Genomic DNA, 15,968 nt, shown 5'->3' on the forward strand with positions numbered 1-15,968 from the left:
AATGCCTTATCAAAAATAAAGTCACATAATTTATATAGACAATAACCAAATATTTAACAATATTGATTTAATACAAATAAATCATTAATATATGCAGTCCAGCCAATAATGAGCTGAAAATATTTATCAATTTCAAAGAGTGGGAAAATGAAATGCAGCCTGACTAAAACTCAAACCAGAGACACTCAGAATACCATACCTCAGCACTACCAAAAACCCAGAACCCTTGGAATACCATACAGCAGCTCTAACAGCTTAAATATTTTCAGTCTCATAGTTCTATGCATTGACATAATCCACAGCAATATTAAAAATTTTTCCTTTTTCATTGGCACACTTAAGTAACAAAGTGAATTGACTTATGATTCAGTTATGTAACCATCATAAACATATACTAGTATTGGACCCTAAAAGTAACAGGGTGAAAATATCACAGGGTGAGAAAAATGTGCAGTTTGACCGGAATCAAACCTGAATCAGAATATTATACATGTATGTGGGCTGTACTGACTCATTCAGCTGAGCTATCTAGCTGGCAATGTCAATAATCTATTACACATGGGCATAGAAGTTAAAGAAACATTCATTGATAATGACCCATTATTTAAAGTAAATCATATCAGAAACGTCCCTTGAAAATGATATCATTTCATTTTTGACCCACAGTTATTACCACTACCTCCTAATGGGCCTAATTAAACTGAGCCTGCAGAATTTTATAATTTTGTTGTCTGTCAGACATGGCAATTTCTTATGGGTTTCATCTTTATCTCCATTTGAAGGGATGTAACTCATGTTTACTAAATAGTTTGTTCTTATCTGTCTATCTTAGCCATTACAGACTATTCTAGCTGTATATAAACATAAAAAATCTTTTATACTAACAAACAGAACATAATAAGATGAAAAATTTACCAGTTGGAGAAATTCATCAAATGGATGGAGGTCCAGGAATGATGAATATGGATAGAAATATTTTTTTTGACTGGCTTTATGTACCTTCTAGTCATTGTGGCAAGGAATTTTATAATTATTCAGTTAAACCTGGTTTTTCAATTAAGATTTCATCATAAAAAGATCTTCATGCAGGACTCTAAATAAATTCATATTTGTGGTATCAGGGGAATTTAAATTACTATTTGTGCTAAATCTGATCATAAACATCAATCAAAATATTTAGAATGTACCTGTGTTGAGTGTCATATTTCACTCTTCACTTTGGTTATCCCAGGTCAACCCTTTTTTTTACTAATGGCTTTAATTTAACTGCCCATGCAATCATATAAGCTCATATATGGCTAATGATTTTACCTTATATATATCAATAGTCTAAGGAGTTATGGAAAACAAGCAATTATCATAGTATTGCAAGCAATCCATAAGTCCCCTACCGGTAAGAGCCCAAGCAACATTCTGAAGGGCCATTGGCCATTCACTTATGTTCCTATTTTAAGTAAATTTGTTGAAAAAGTTCTTTAAAAGTGATCACAGGAAACAGTTTTTATGTACAGACAGACAGACAGACTGAAGGACACTCTAAAGTTATTTTTTAAACATCCCTGTTATCAAAATATAACATTTTTAAAATCCTATCATGATTGAAGAAGTTTGAGTAAAAATTACCAATTTCTCAAAAAAAAAGTCTAAGTTCAAAAGGGGCATAATTCTGGAAATAGTCTTGCTAGAGTATTGAACACTCACAAATGTTGAGTGATAATAAGAAACATTTATATGAAGTTTGAAGTAGATACATTCAGAAAAAGAAGTTATTAATAAAAAAAACAACAATGTTTTTTTTTCATGAAAATTTTAAGTTCAAGGGAGGTAATTCTGATAAATTTTGTGTTAGAGTGGTAAACCTTGTCACATATGATGTGGTTGATGACAAGCAAGTTATATTTAAAGTTTGAAGAAAATACCTTAAAAAATAAAGAACTTATAGTGAAAAAACTTAAAAACTAGAATCAGAAATCTTGAAATTCAGTCTATTTGTTGCCATAGCAACCAGAATTTTCAACATAGGAAGATAAGAAAAAAATTTGCATAATTTACATACTGCCATCTACCCATATCATGTCAAGTTTCATAAACATATTTTCAGTACTTTTTGTGTTATCACTGGATCCAGGTTATGTGTAAAATTTGCCATATTTTCAGTCTATTTGTTGCCATAGCAACCAGAATTTTCAACATAGGAAGAAAAGAAAAAGACGTGCATAATCTCCATACTGCCATCTATCCATATATCAAGTTTCATAAAAATATTTTCAGTACTTTTTGCGTTATCGCGGGATCCAGGTTATGTGTAAAATTTGTCATATTTTCAGTCAATTTGTTGCCATAGCAACCAGAATTTTCAACATAGGAAGAAAAGAAAAAAACGTGCATAATCTCCATACTGCCATCTATCCATATATCAAGTTTCATTAAAATATTTTCAGTACTTTTTGCGTTATCGCGGGATCCAGTTTTGTGGACTGACGGACAGGCAGACAGACAGACAGACGGACAGACGGACGGAGGGTAAACCTAAAGTCCCCTCCGGTAAACTGGTAGGGGACTAAAAAAATTTTAAGTTCAAGGGAGGTAATTCTGATAAATTTTGTGTTAGAGTTGTAAACCTTGTCACATATGATGTGGTTGATGACAAGCAACTTATATTTAAAGTTTGAAGAAAATACCTTAAAAAATAAAGAACTTATAGTGAAAAAACTTAAAAACTAGAATCAGAAATCTTGAAATTCAGTCTATTTGTTGCCATAGCAACCAGAATTTTCAAAATAGGAAGATAAGAAAAAGATGTGCATAATTTACATACTGCCATCTACCCATATGCAGTGATTTTTTTACCTCTGCATCCTGAGTCCAGGACTCATTGAATTTGCTGTGGATGCAAAGTTTCAAAAAATGTGCATCTTTTGGATGCATACTTTTTCTGAGTTGGGAGTCCTGTCTTACAGGAATTTGGTAATAACTTTTGATTAATCTAAAACTAATGGAAATAAACTTATTTAAACTATTTGACAGTTTTGAATAGTTTCAGTATCAGAAGCATTGTAATTAATGTAGAAATCAAATTCATTTTTTCTTCATTCCATTGTTAATATACCTTTCATATCACTAAAGCAATATTAAGCCTTGTAACTTGGATTTTTCTGCTAAATTTTGAGACTCATAGAATTATAACCCAGCGAGTCCTAGGACCCACACTGATGAGTTTGTAAAAAAATCACTGCATATGTCAAGTTTCATAAACATATTTTCAGTACTTTTTGTGTTATCACTGGATCCAGGTTATGTGTAAAATTTGCCATATTTTCAGTCTATTTGTTGCCATAGCAACCAGAATTTTCAACATAGGAAGAAAAGAAAAAGACTTGCATAATCTCCATACTGCCATCTATCCATATATCAAGTTTCATAAAAATATTTTCAGTACTTTTTGCGTTATCGCGGGATCCAGGTTATGTGTAAAATTTGTCATATTTTCAGTCAATTTGTTGCCATAGCAACCAGAATTTTCAACATAGGAAGAAAAGAAAAAAACGTGCATAATCTCCATACTGCCATCTATCCATATATCAAGTTTCATTAAAATATTTTCAGTACTTTTTGCGTTATCGCGGGATCCAGTTTTGTGGACGGACGGACTGACGGACGGACGGACAGACGGACGGAGGGTAAACCTAAAGTCCCCTCCGGTAAACCGGTAAGGGACTAAAAATGTTAAGGGTGGCTCAGCCTGACTGAGTGATTTGATTGTAAATAACATATTTCAAAATATATTTCTGGACTCAACATTCTTTCAAAACTCTGTAAGAAAACTGTCAAATGATGAATATTCATCTGGATTTGTTACCCAAAATCTGTGTGATTCTAGCACTTCATTTTTTTCTAGGATTGCAATAGCTTTCTATTTTGTCAAATAATTTTTTCACTTTCAGTTTATGTTCTGCATTTGCCCGTGTAAATTGATAACTTTGGGTCCAGCACAGTGTAATAGGATATTTACTTGTATCTTTTCATCTTTCTCAGCATTTCCACAGTCAACACTGGCAAAGTAAATTTCCATTGGCGCTTCCATTTGATAAAGTTATGTGATATGTTACCATTTTCAACATCTAAATGTCCAGGGGGTCTAAACATATCTGCCATGATTGTCAGTTTGAATAATACTGATTACGAAGGCTAAATTCGAATAATATTGAGTACAAATCCTTAGTTCGAATAATATTGAGTACGAATCTTCCCCTTCCCGAAAATGGCTTTTGGACGATATATTTCACTAAAGCGGCAGAAATACTTTACACTGCAGGTGTGAAACAAATAATTGCATACTCTTCCGATGCCACCACGTTGATAGGGTTCTATTATTTGCAATTATATGACAATACGTTTTCAGAACGTAAACTTTAATCCATTCATACAGACGCTTACAATGTTACATAACACTAAATAAAACATATATATCTGTATATGCTCGTTTTCTAAAACATTTTGAAATAGAAAAAGTATGCAAGTCTATATTTAAAAGTAAATAAGGTTTACTTGTTTGATTTAATATTAATTTTGGATGTTGGACATATTTTTATACAGAGTCTGTCGTAATTCATTCATTCTTGCACGCGCATGCGTGAATACGAAGTTTGAAGCGTAGGTTTACACAATGCTTTTATGAATACAATAGAAATTTTCATATTTTTGGCTTTCATGTTTAGAAAATGTTTATTTGAACTGAAAGTGCATAGTTTTGAACTTTCAAAGCTTATTGACCACTATGCAAACAGTATATTAATAAAAAGTGATCTTAATGTGACAATCCTGCAAAATGAGGATCTACTTTTATCGAGGTTTCATCCAAAGGTGGATGTTGTTCAGCAAAACAGGTTAGGTGTACTAAATCTGAAATACAGCTATAACTCTGTATACATTGCAAGCAATGTATACAAAAATAGTTTGGGTTTTTCCAAGCTTATCCAGGTAAACAAACAAACATTTACAATTAAAGCTTCAAAAAATTAGTGAAACAGGTTCAACGGTAGTGCTCTGTGAAGTTATAAGGGTAAGAGTTTGTTTATACCTGGGAATAAGTTTGGAAAAGCCAACATTTGTTAAATTCTGGACAACATTTATTTCTCAACTTCATAATGAAAAGAAATGATTTAAAATTCCAAATTTAAAAGATGTCTAAATTTAGTAACAAAGAAAGTGAAATAAATATACACATCTTTGTCCACAATTCTAACATGTCCTAAACTTGATAAAGTAAAGATAATAAACTTACACATCCTTATCCCAGTCCGTAGAGAAGACTGGCTCTGTTTGTGTTACATCTGTATTACTCTCGGATAATAACGTATCTGCGAGGATAACAAAAATAACTTTCAATACAACACTTTATGAGAAAATGTCACAATTGTCTTACAAATTTTAAATGATTAAGAAACAATTTAGATCTTTTTTTTTCTTTTTGGTTGTTTTTTTTTTCAATCTCTTTAAGTCTTAGTTACTTTGACCTTATCACTCTCAAACCCAGCAGTGTCCTATCACAATATCTACACACTAAACGCTGGCCAATATATGAATTGGCTATATGAAAAAGCAAGTTTAACGTAAGAAGTTAAGAACTGTTAGACAACTGTTGACTTTATGCTGGCATTTTTTAAAATAAAATTTCAAGGAACATAATTTTAAAAGAGTCAACCTGAGACATCTTAAGTTTTTTATGACCAAACCTTTTGTGGATGCAAAAATACTCAATTCTAAACTAGAACTATCGCTGAATGCGATTCATACCCCCACCAATGTCCTTGACAGAAGACAACTTGGAAAGGTGGTTAAGGGAATAACTTAAGTGGCACAAATACATAAAAAGAAATTATCTCTGGTGAAAAAAAGACTAATTGTACAGGTAATAGTAAAAATATCTATTATCAAATCATGTTCGAAACAGTTACAAATAACCTTTCATTTTCCCAATATACTAAACTTTTATAAGTCAATTTTGACCTTCAAGTGTGGCCTTGACCTTCAGCTGGCACAAGGGTATGATGGGTTCTGCACATCGCCCAATTGGAGAGAAACATTTGAGTAAAGTTTGAAGAAAATCCTTCCATTAGTATAGAATTTATAGAGCGGACACAACATACTGTCTAGTATTGATTGTATGTAAATTTAAAGACTTAAAAAGGGGGATAACTTTGTCAAAATGCAATACAGAGTTATGAAACTTGACCTGCATATCGTAATTGTGACACCTCATATATCTTTTAAGTTTCAAGCAAATACCTATGCTAGTTTCCGAAATAATTTCAAGAACATGTTTTAATCTAAGAACATTTTCTAAGTCAATTTTTGACCTTCAAGTCTGACCTTGACCTTTAGCCTGCACAAAGGTGACATGGATTCTGCACATAACCTTGTTTAGGTGAACATTTGAAAAAAGTTTGAAGAAAATTCTTCCATTAGTAAAGGATTTATAGAGCGGACACAACATATTGTCTAATATGTGATTGTATGTAAATTTGAAGAATAAAAAGGGGCATAACTTTGTTAAAATGCAATACAGAGTTATGAAACTTGACCAATTGTGACACTTCATTTATATTTTAAGTTTCAAGCAAATACCTTTTCTAGATTCAGAAATATTCAGATATATGTTAAAATTAAAGAACATTTTCTAAGTCAATTTTTTACCTTCAAGTGTGACCTTGACCTTAAGCCGGCAAAAGAGTGACATAGGTTCTGCACATAACCTTGTTGAGGTGAACATTTGAGCCAAGTTTGAAGAAAATCTTTCAATAAGTGTAGGACTTACAGAGCAGACACGACATACTGTGTAATATTTGATTGTTTGATATTTGACCTTCAATTGTGACCTTGACCTTGAGCTGACACATGGGCAACATGGGTTCTGCACATCCCATTGTTGAAATGAACATTTGAGCCAAGTTTGAAGAAAATCTTTCAATTAGTGTAGGACTTACAGAGCGGACACGACATATTGTGTAATATTTGATTGTTTGATATTTGACCTTCAATTGTGACCTTGACCTTAAAATGACACATGGGCAACATGAGTTCTGCACATTCCCTTGTTGAGGTGAACATTTTAGCCAAGTTTGAAGAAAATCTTTCAATTATTGTAGGATCTACAGAGCGGACACAACATACTGTCTAATATATGATTGTGTTTGATATTTGACCTTCAATTGTGACCTTGACCTTGAGCTGACACATGGGCAACATGGGTTCTGCACATCCCCTTGCTGAAGTGAACATTTGAGCCAAGTTTGAAGAAAATCCTTCAAGTGGTATAGGAGTTATAGAGCGGACACGAAAATGGAGACGGACGGACGGACCGACCGACCGACCGACGCGACAAAGCGAATCCATTATAGCCCCCCCCCACATTTTGTGGTGGGGGTATAATTATAACAAAATCAACAACATCAAAGAAGTAAACTATTACCAACTATATTGAAACTCATGTCAAGATCTTAAAGAAATATGTTTCAGAATTGGAGCAAAATTAAGTTTTCTAAGTAAAATACAAACAAAGAAAATTATTTCAGACAGAAAGCAAAACTACACTTAACAAGTAAAATATGAACAAAACAAACTGGTATAAAAGTAAAGTCAGATGTCAGTTACCTGGAAATTGGAATGAGTGTATATTGTGTACATGAGGTGAGGGATATGGTGAAGGTGAGGTGTACGTTCCCGACGACATGCCGTGTGGGATCGGTGAGGAATGTGTTGATGAGTTGGATGACGAAGCGGAGCTCGAGTCCGGCACTGGAAATGCTGGCAACACATGCTTTCCGTGATGTGGTAACTCGGGCGTTCTTCTCGGATTTGAGGCACCTTTAAAACAGAAATATACACATGTGTAATTAACCTTCAAGTATATCATATATGAAAATGAATGCTAATATTAGCTTAACTTATTAAATATAATTCTTGGATTCCAATGTTTTTGAAAAACTTGTCTGAATCCCTACAACAAGCAATAGTACAAACACACACACACATATACATAAAGAGTACTAAATATCATTACAACGTATATGAAAAAAAAGCTTATAAAATCTGATGTAAAATGTTTATTTATAATAAGGCATAGTACTTATGATTTACCTATAAGCTATGATGCAACTTTCACCATAATAATCCCACACCAGCACACAACAGGTTGTACAAACAAGAGGGCCATGATGGCCCTAGATCGCTCACCTGACTTATCAAACTCATCCAAACAATTACCTAGACAAGCATTCTGACCAAGTCTCATGACAAGTGAGTCAAAAATGGGACCACTACAGTGTTAACAAGGATTATCCATATTTGAGCAGTGCGACCTAGTTTTTTACCCAGGTGACACATATTCAAACTTGACCTAGAAATCATCAAAACAAACTTTCAGATCAATTTCCAGGATACTTGGATCAAAACAGTAGCAACTAGAGTGTTAACAAGATTTTTCTATTTTTAGCTCCGGTGACCTAGTTTCACATGCGATTTCGAACTCATCCAAGCAATTACCTAGACAAGCATCCTGACCAAGTTTGATGATAATTGAGTCGAAAATGTGACCACTAGAATGTTAACAAGGTTTTTCATATTTGGGCGGTGTGACCTAGTTTTTCATCCAAGATGACCCATGTTCGATCTTGACTTAGAAATCATCAAAACAAACTTTCAGACCAATTAACAGAATATTTGGATCACAACAGTAGCCACTAGAGTGTTAACAAGATTTTTCTATTTTTAGCTCCTGTGACCTAGTTTTTCATCCGAGATGTCCCATGTTCGATTTATTTCCAGCAATGACCTAGACAAGTTTCCTGACCAAGTTTAATGACAATTGAGTCAAAATTGTGACCACTAGAGTGTTAACAAAGTTTTTCTATTTTTAGCTCCTGTGACCTACTTATTCATCCGAGATGACCCATGTTCAAACTCATCCGAGCTATCCCCTGACAAACATCTTGACAAAGTTTGATGATGACTGATGCAAAAATGACCGCTAGAGTGTTAACAAGGTTTTTCTATTTTTAGCTCTGGTGACCTACTTTTTCATCCGACATGACCCATGTTCGAACTCATCCGAGCTATCACCTAGACAAGCATCTTGACCAAGTTTGATGATGATTGATGCAAAAATGTGACTGCTAGAGTGTTAACAAGGTTTTTCTATTTTTAGCTCCTATGACATACTTTTTCATCCGAGATGACCCATGTTCGAACTCATCCGAGCTATCAACTAGATAAGCATCCTGACCAAGTTTGATGATGATTGATGCAAAAATGTGACCGCTAGAGTGTTAACAAGGTTTTTCTATTTATAGCTCCGGTGACCTAGTTTTTCATCCGAGATGACCCATATTCGAACTCATCCGAACTATTATCTAAACAAGCATCCTGACAAAGTTTGATGATGATTGGGTCAAAAATGTGACCACTAGAGTGTTCACAAGGTTTTTCTATTTTTAGCTCCTGTGACCTAGTTTTTCATCAGAGATGACCCATGTTCGAACTCATCCAAGCAATTGACTAGACAAGCATTCTGACCAAGTTTGATGATGATTGGTTCAAAAATGTGACCTCTAGAGTGTTCACAAGGTTTTTCTATTTTTAGCTCTTGTGACCTAGTTTTTCATCCGAGATGAGCCATGTTCAAACTCATCCGAGCTTTCAACTAGATAAGCATCCTGACCAAGTTTGATGATGATTGAGGCAAAAATGCGACCGCTAGAGTGTTCACAAGCAATTGTGGACGTACGACGGCTGACGTACGACGGACATTCACCGATCCTAAAAGCTCACCCTGAGCAAGCTCAGGTGAGCTAAAAACACACACAAGCAATATCTAGACAAACTGCTCACACTGTGCTTTAAAGCTTACGCCTTTTTGGCTTCTTTAACATGGTGGTTAATTGATTCAAAAAGGAATGAGAAGGCCGGTTCTCAGGGTATACTATAAAATAAAAATCTTATTATTGAGGAAAAAAAAAACCAAACATATTTCCATCCTAGAATATAAACCTATGTTGCTTAACTCTTAACTACATAATTTTACTTAAAAAGTTAGGCACTTAAATGTAAGCATTTAATAGTTAGGCAATTAAATTAAAATCAAAGTCATAATTAAATTCACAAGTCAAAACTAAACCACATTTTTTCCCATTATTTGTAATTTAAATCACATATAATACGATAAAAAAATATTACTCAATTGAATAAATTTTCAAATACTATAAGTACAAGTCAAAGAAATCTCTTTATAGTTTAAAATTTTATCTTCATAAACCCTATAACCTACTGTAATTGTGTGATGGACTTGTTCCTCTTCAGATATAGAATGGTTAATATGTACATGTAAGTTAATATTTTTGTTGGGAAGTAGTTCTGACACTGTAAATGTTATATACTTTTCTGCTTTACTGTTACAGTATGGAGACCATGCACAGTCTGTGCGAAAGTCTGTCGGTCCTCGGACCTCGCCAACTAAAAATCAGGAGGGCCGAGATAAATTTCGATACAGTCAGTCCTCATGTCCGAATAAAATTTCAGCCAGTTTGAAACAATTTTTGGCCTAAAATATGCAAAACTGTTATATTTATTATGTTTCTGTATTTTTTCTTCATAGTATCTTATAGTTGAGTCTGATAATTCATATCTGCTGAATATTTTTGTTAATTATGGCAATAATCCCTCCCCCACCCCTACAAAAAATACCTTTCAGAGTCCGGGCCGCAAAAAAATCATCAGGGCCGGAAATAAATCTAAGGATCCCAGTTCTTGTGGCTGGAAAAAAATTTTGACTTTCGCATTGACTGCATGCATGCATTAATTCAGGCCGTAGAAACAATTTTTTCTGTACCATAAGCTACAAGGACTTGGGCCTTAAGATGTTACAAGCCAATGATAAAAGACCAACAAGGGTGAGCAAAGATTGACATAATGCAGCCACGATCATATCCTGAAGCAACGGCACCCAAAGTCAGCGATCTATTCCACTAGACCACAGATGCCCCTTAATTGGTTTTAGAGTTTCAGTATTCAGTAAGACAACAAGAACAGCCAGATTCAAAGGATTAACCTTTACCTAAATTCTTCAACTACCTTTACTCTGATATATCATCTGTGTAATGAACTTTACCTGCTTTAAACACTCACAAGGCCTAAAATGCTTGCTTTTTAATCATACTATCTTTGGTATCCTGTTACAGATTCAAAAAAGTTACTCATTGACCATATACTGAGTCACCTTTTTTGTGTTACAGTGATTTTAGTATTTGGTATAAAAGTCAAAACACCTCTGAGTTTACATTTTGCTACTTTTATGACAAATTATTTCTCATTCAGCTTTTTTCTTCTTCTTCAGGTGAAAAGCTTCTCACATTTTTTTTATCCATTTTTATAACATAACATAACGCATGTGAGCCCTTCATTCAGAAAGAAAATCTTAACATTTCTGAGGTTTTATGTGCCTTTAAATAAGTGTCAGAATTTTCAATTTTTCATTCTTTATTGAAAGTATTTCAATATCATATTACTAAAGGCAAGCAACTAACACTATATAGAATAAGGTCAGAGTGAAAAAATGAGCCCTCTTTTATCCTTGAGGTATCGGCAAGACATTTTTCACAACTAGCATGAAGTCAGTTATAAAAGTCAATAAAGTACTTACCTTCAAAGTATGTTTTATTGGCCAAGTTGACCATTTCTTCTGAAAGACCGCAGCTTGGAGCTTCTCTATGTACACAATCTTTATGACACTTAAATCTACAAGTAAAATAAAAGTACATTAACTTAAATCTACAGGTAAAATAAAAACAAATTTTCTTAAATTTATCAATCTTATACAATAGTTCATGAAAAATTTGCATAAAAGTTTATCACTAATCAAGAAAGCCTTATCACTTGAGTCACATCGTCAGATACCCATGGCCGCTTAACATGTTACATAACATAACATGTTATGTTAATGGTTAGGCAGTGGGTATCTGACAATGCTTGAGTCACAAAAGCCACAGGTTTTCTGTGTAGCACTTAGTACACCAGTTATATACAAAAAATCATTATTATAGGGACTCCACTGAGGTCTCTTTTTTACATTATGGGACTGCCACTGGACATTTTTTTCCACAGATTTGATGTCAGTCTGGACCAATAACTTGTGTGCAAATTTTAAGATCATTCCCTAACACTTCTCTTTTTTTCAAGAATGATAATTTTTATTTTGCTAAATAACACAAAAATGAAAAATATTGCAACACTAAAATCGCATAAAAATCATTATTCAATTTAATTCTGAGTAAATTTCTTTATTATCCGTTGTAGATTTTCCATTTTAAGTTCTTCACCTGATCTATTAAAGAATGTAAGGTTCACAGTGGAACTTCTTTATTTCTAGCATATAAGACAGGATTATCTACTGTTTACACTGGTGCTACAAAAATCTGTCTTGCACCCTGTGTAACTTTATTTAGAGCTCATTCTAAAATGCTGTTGTAGAGATCATTTTGAAAAAATCATTTAGAGCTCATATTGAAATGCTTATAAGACCTCATTCTGAAATACACATTTAGAAACTAAAAAAACCCAAATTTTGAACTTATTCAGATTCTCAAAAAGCTCATTGAGAAGCTCTAATACATTCCTAAGACAAGAGTAGTCTTAATACAGATGATGAAGTTGAAATAAGTTGCAGATCAGTTTGTAACATTCTGAGACCACTAAATGAGACTTTGTGTCCAAATGCACTATCACTGTAGTGAAACATGCAAGAGTTGTAAGGACAGTTGCTGCGAGTGTATGACATTGGGGACAGAAAGTATTCAAGGTAGTGAATCAGTCTAGAATCAGAAGTAATTTCAGTAATTGATTTTGGCATCTTAATATAATTTATATACAATTAGCCAATAACTATTGAACTGATAAATGTGTAATTGCTTGCTTATGTTTTAGAATTATGTTTTTCCTTTAAAACTTGAGGACTATAAGAGGGGCTTGTACACTTTAAAGCAGCACGCCAGATTCATGCTAATTTTCATGAAAAATTTGAAAATGTATCCGAATGATTAATATTATGAAGTAACCAAAAGGAAGCAATTTACACATTTTCAATGGCACTTACAACCCACGTTAATTACCAAAAAGTGGTCAAAATATGCATAAATAGCCCTTACTGCGTTAGTAACGCAGTAGAAATATAGTTGTAAATACTGAAAAATCAGTCATTAATCACAGGGAATATGTAAAACATTCCTTGAATCTTGAATTTTTTTTTACATTTCCTAAAATTTTAGAACATTTTTCTCAAGTTTGATTTTATTGAACTATTTTGACTCGTCTGGAGGCATGTAGCTTTAAGTTATGATTGATAAGAATTGTTCAATATTAAAAATCTAACATGAATTAAATATTAATTTCATACCATGTTGACATGGTCAACTGAATTGTTCATTACGTTTCAAGTTGTCAGTAACAATAGACTTATTCAATGTAGTTATAAAATTCATTTACAAGTGACTGAAAATTGTCACAAAACATGTAATACAGATAATGAAGTAAAAAACGGACATAATTCTGCCAAGAAATATCAATTCACAAACTCCCCCGACAACATGCGCTAAGACATTAGCAGAAGTTCATTCTGTGACGAAAGTTTTGTTGAAATCCATGAGTTGTGCACGGAAGACATTGTTTACCCCAACTGGCCCCATTTGCTCATGCACAGACATTCACAAAAGTCATTACCGGAGTTTTTCATTTGAAAAATCTTAATTTTAAATTTATTAGCCTGGAAGAATCATTGATGTAACTGCTATTAGTTAGCAATTTTAGCCGAGTCAAGCATTGCCAATTGTTTGAGGAAAATAGTAGACAAGACTGGGACATTCATACAGCATAAATCATGTAGAAGATTCAATTTAGATGCTGCTGACCTACTTACCTTAAAAGGTCTTTTTGTAGTTTTCTAAACTCTTTTTGTAGTTTTCTAAAACAATGTGTTTTTCTTCATTTAATAACATGCCTTACGAAATATTGACAATTCCTACCAATCCACATCACTATAAGACCATGATTTATTAAGGAAATTCATCCCTTCTTATTCTAAACTAAAAATTTCAGAAACAAATGCAACCATAACAATTTAAATATCATTAAAACTTTAAAACTCAGTTCAGGTTCAGCTTTATCGATTAAATTTCTCACCAGAAGCCAACAACATATGCACAAAATAAAGACGAAGGATTACCAGGATATTCCAGTCTTTTCTTTAAGCTCAAAATTTGGGATGAATCTTATCTTAATTTTTACTCTAACACAGTCACATAAAGCAAGAAGATAGGGCTGACAATATTGTGCTTAAAGACATAAAGGACAATTACAGTATCTTGAAAATGCAACTCAATCAAATTATGCTTTTTGATAAAGAAAAAAACTGCAATTTCCCAAAATGAAGAAGCAGCAAACCAAAACCTCAACATCCCTGATCCCTTAACAATACACATGGTGAATTTCAATCTTTTGTGACAGTGATTTATTATTCACCACTTTAAAATAGTAATACATAATACGGTCAAATGTTATCACAGTATATAAACAAGTCTACTTCCTGTTATAGCAAGTAAGGTGCAAGTTAAAATATACACACTCCCAAGACAGGTACCTTGATCGGAAGTAATGTGTGCTTTTACTCGCAAGACAGGGTACACATTGAATTTATATAGGCTCACAAGACAGGGTACAGTGATTTTGTTTATATACTGTGGTTATGATTTATAAAATGAGCCGCGTCACGACAAAACAAACATAATGCGTTTGCGACCAGCATGGATCCAGACCAGCCTGCGCATCCGCGCAGTCTGATCAGGATCCATGCTGTTCGCTTACAAACCCTATTACAAGTAGAGAAACTGATAGCAAACAGCATGGATCCTGATCAGACTGCACCGATGCACAGGCTGGTCTGGATCCATGCTGGTCGCAAACACATTACCTTGGTTTTGACGTGATGCGGCTCAAATGTAAAACAATATGTGCATACTTACTTGCAATATTTACATTGTTTTCCTCTAAATATAGTTTTACCACATACATCACAGGTGCTACCAAACAATAACTTGGTAATTAATCTGAAATAGACACACACAATAATAATCGAGGGTTCAAAGGTAAAAGGTAATAACTGCCATTTTTGCCGAAAATGACTTTTTTATGTTTTTATAATGTACGTATTGTCCCCTATGTCTGACGAAAATATTATTGAAATATTCAATCCTTATAAGGGCAAAATATTAAAAAGTTTTTTGTAATAACTTCTTTTCTACAAAATATGTAGGGGTAAAAGGAAATATCACAGATCATTTGTTAAGAAATACATCGAAAGCTTTTCAACTGTTGAATCACACTACACACAAAAAAACTCTGACAGGAAGTATCTAATTCAAGATTTAAGTATAAGACGAATGTACTCACTCTATGTAGAAAAATGCAAAGGACAAAATAGAAGGTGTGTACATTTTCTGTACAGAATATAACTTGTCTTTCTTTCATCCTAAGAAAGATCAATGCCCAATCTGCAATCTGTATGCCACTTTGAGAATATAAGATAGACTAGATGAGGCAACAAAAGCAAAATATCAGGCACACCAAGAAAGAAAAAGCAATGCTAGAATGCCAAAATCAGCCGATAAAGAACGCGCAAAGAAAGATCCAAAGTTTTTTGTGTCGGCATTTGATCTCCAGGCTGTATTGACAACATTATGCAGTTTAATTGGTGAACTTTATTACAAAAGAAAACTGTGTGGTTACAATTTGTCTTTCTATGAACTGGGAAATGGTAACGGGACTTGTTATCTGTGGGATGAGACACAGGGGAAACGAGGCTCGTGCATAGTAGGAACTTATGTGTACTTGTATGTAACTTCTGTTGTATGTAAGACATCTTGTAT

The 15,968-nt window shown here is 33.6% G+C and overlaps 1 protein-coding gene across 2 annotated transcripts in view; it reads right to left on the bottom strand.

Annotated features, from left to right (window-relative positions):
• Nucleotides 1-2,836: 2,836 nt before the first annotated feature.
• The window catches only part of LOC132747353 (kinase suppressor of Ras 2-like), a 28,292-nt gene continuing 15,160 nt past the window's right edge, over nucleotides 2,837-15,968 (bottom strand). The window contains exons 8-12 of one of the 2 annotated variants that reach the window (XM_060736705.1): nucleotides 15,066-15,149; nucleotides 13,964-14,008; nucleotides 11,696-11,790; nucleotides 7,654-7,866; nucleotides 2,837-5,360 (exon numbers count right to left, since the gene is read on the bottom strand). In XM_060736705.1, coding sequence (XP_060592688.1) covers nucleotides 5,281-5,360; nucleotides 7,654-7,866; nucleotides 11,696-11,790; nucleotides 13,964-14,008; nucleotides 15,066-15,149 — 517 coding nt within the window. In that variant the 3' untranslated portion in view covers nucleotides 2,837-5,280. The remainder of the gene's footprint in view (nucleotides 5,361-7,653; nucleotides 7,867-11,695; nucleotides 11,791-13,963; nucleotides 14,009-15,065; nucleotides 15,150-15,968) is intronic. The other variant, XM_060736706.1, reaches the window with a different exon arrangement.

Source organism: Ruditapes philippinarum, unplaced genomic scaffold, assembly GCF_026571515.1.
Source record: "Ruditapes philippinarum isolate M1 unplaced genomic scaffold, ASM2657151v2 ctg8700_1_1_1_1, whole genome shotgun sequence".
NCBI classification, from domain to species: domain Eukaryota; kingdom Metazoa; phylum Mollusca; class Bivalvia; order Venerida; family Veneridae; genus Ruditapes; species Ruditapes philippinarum.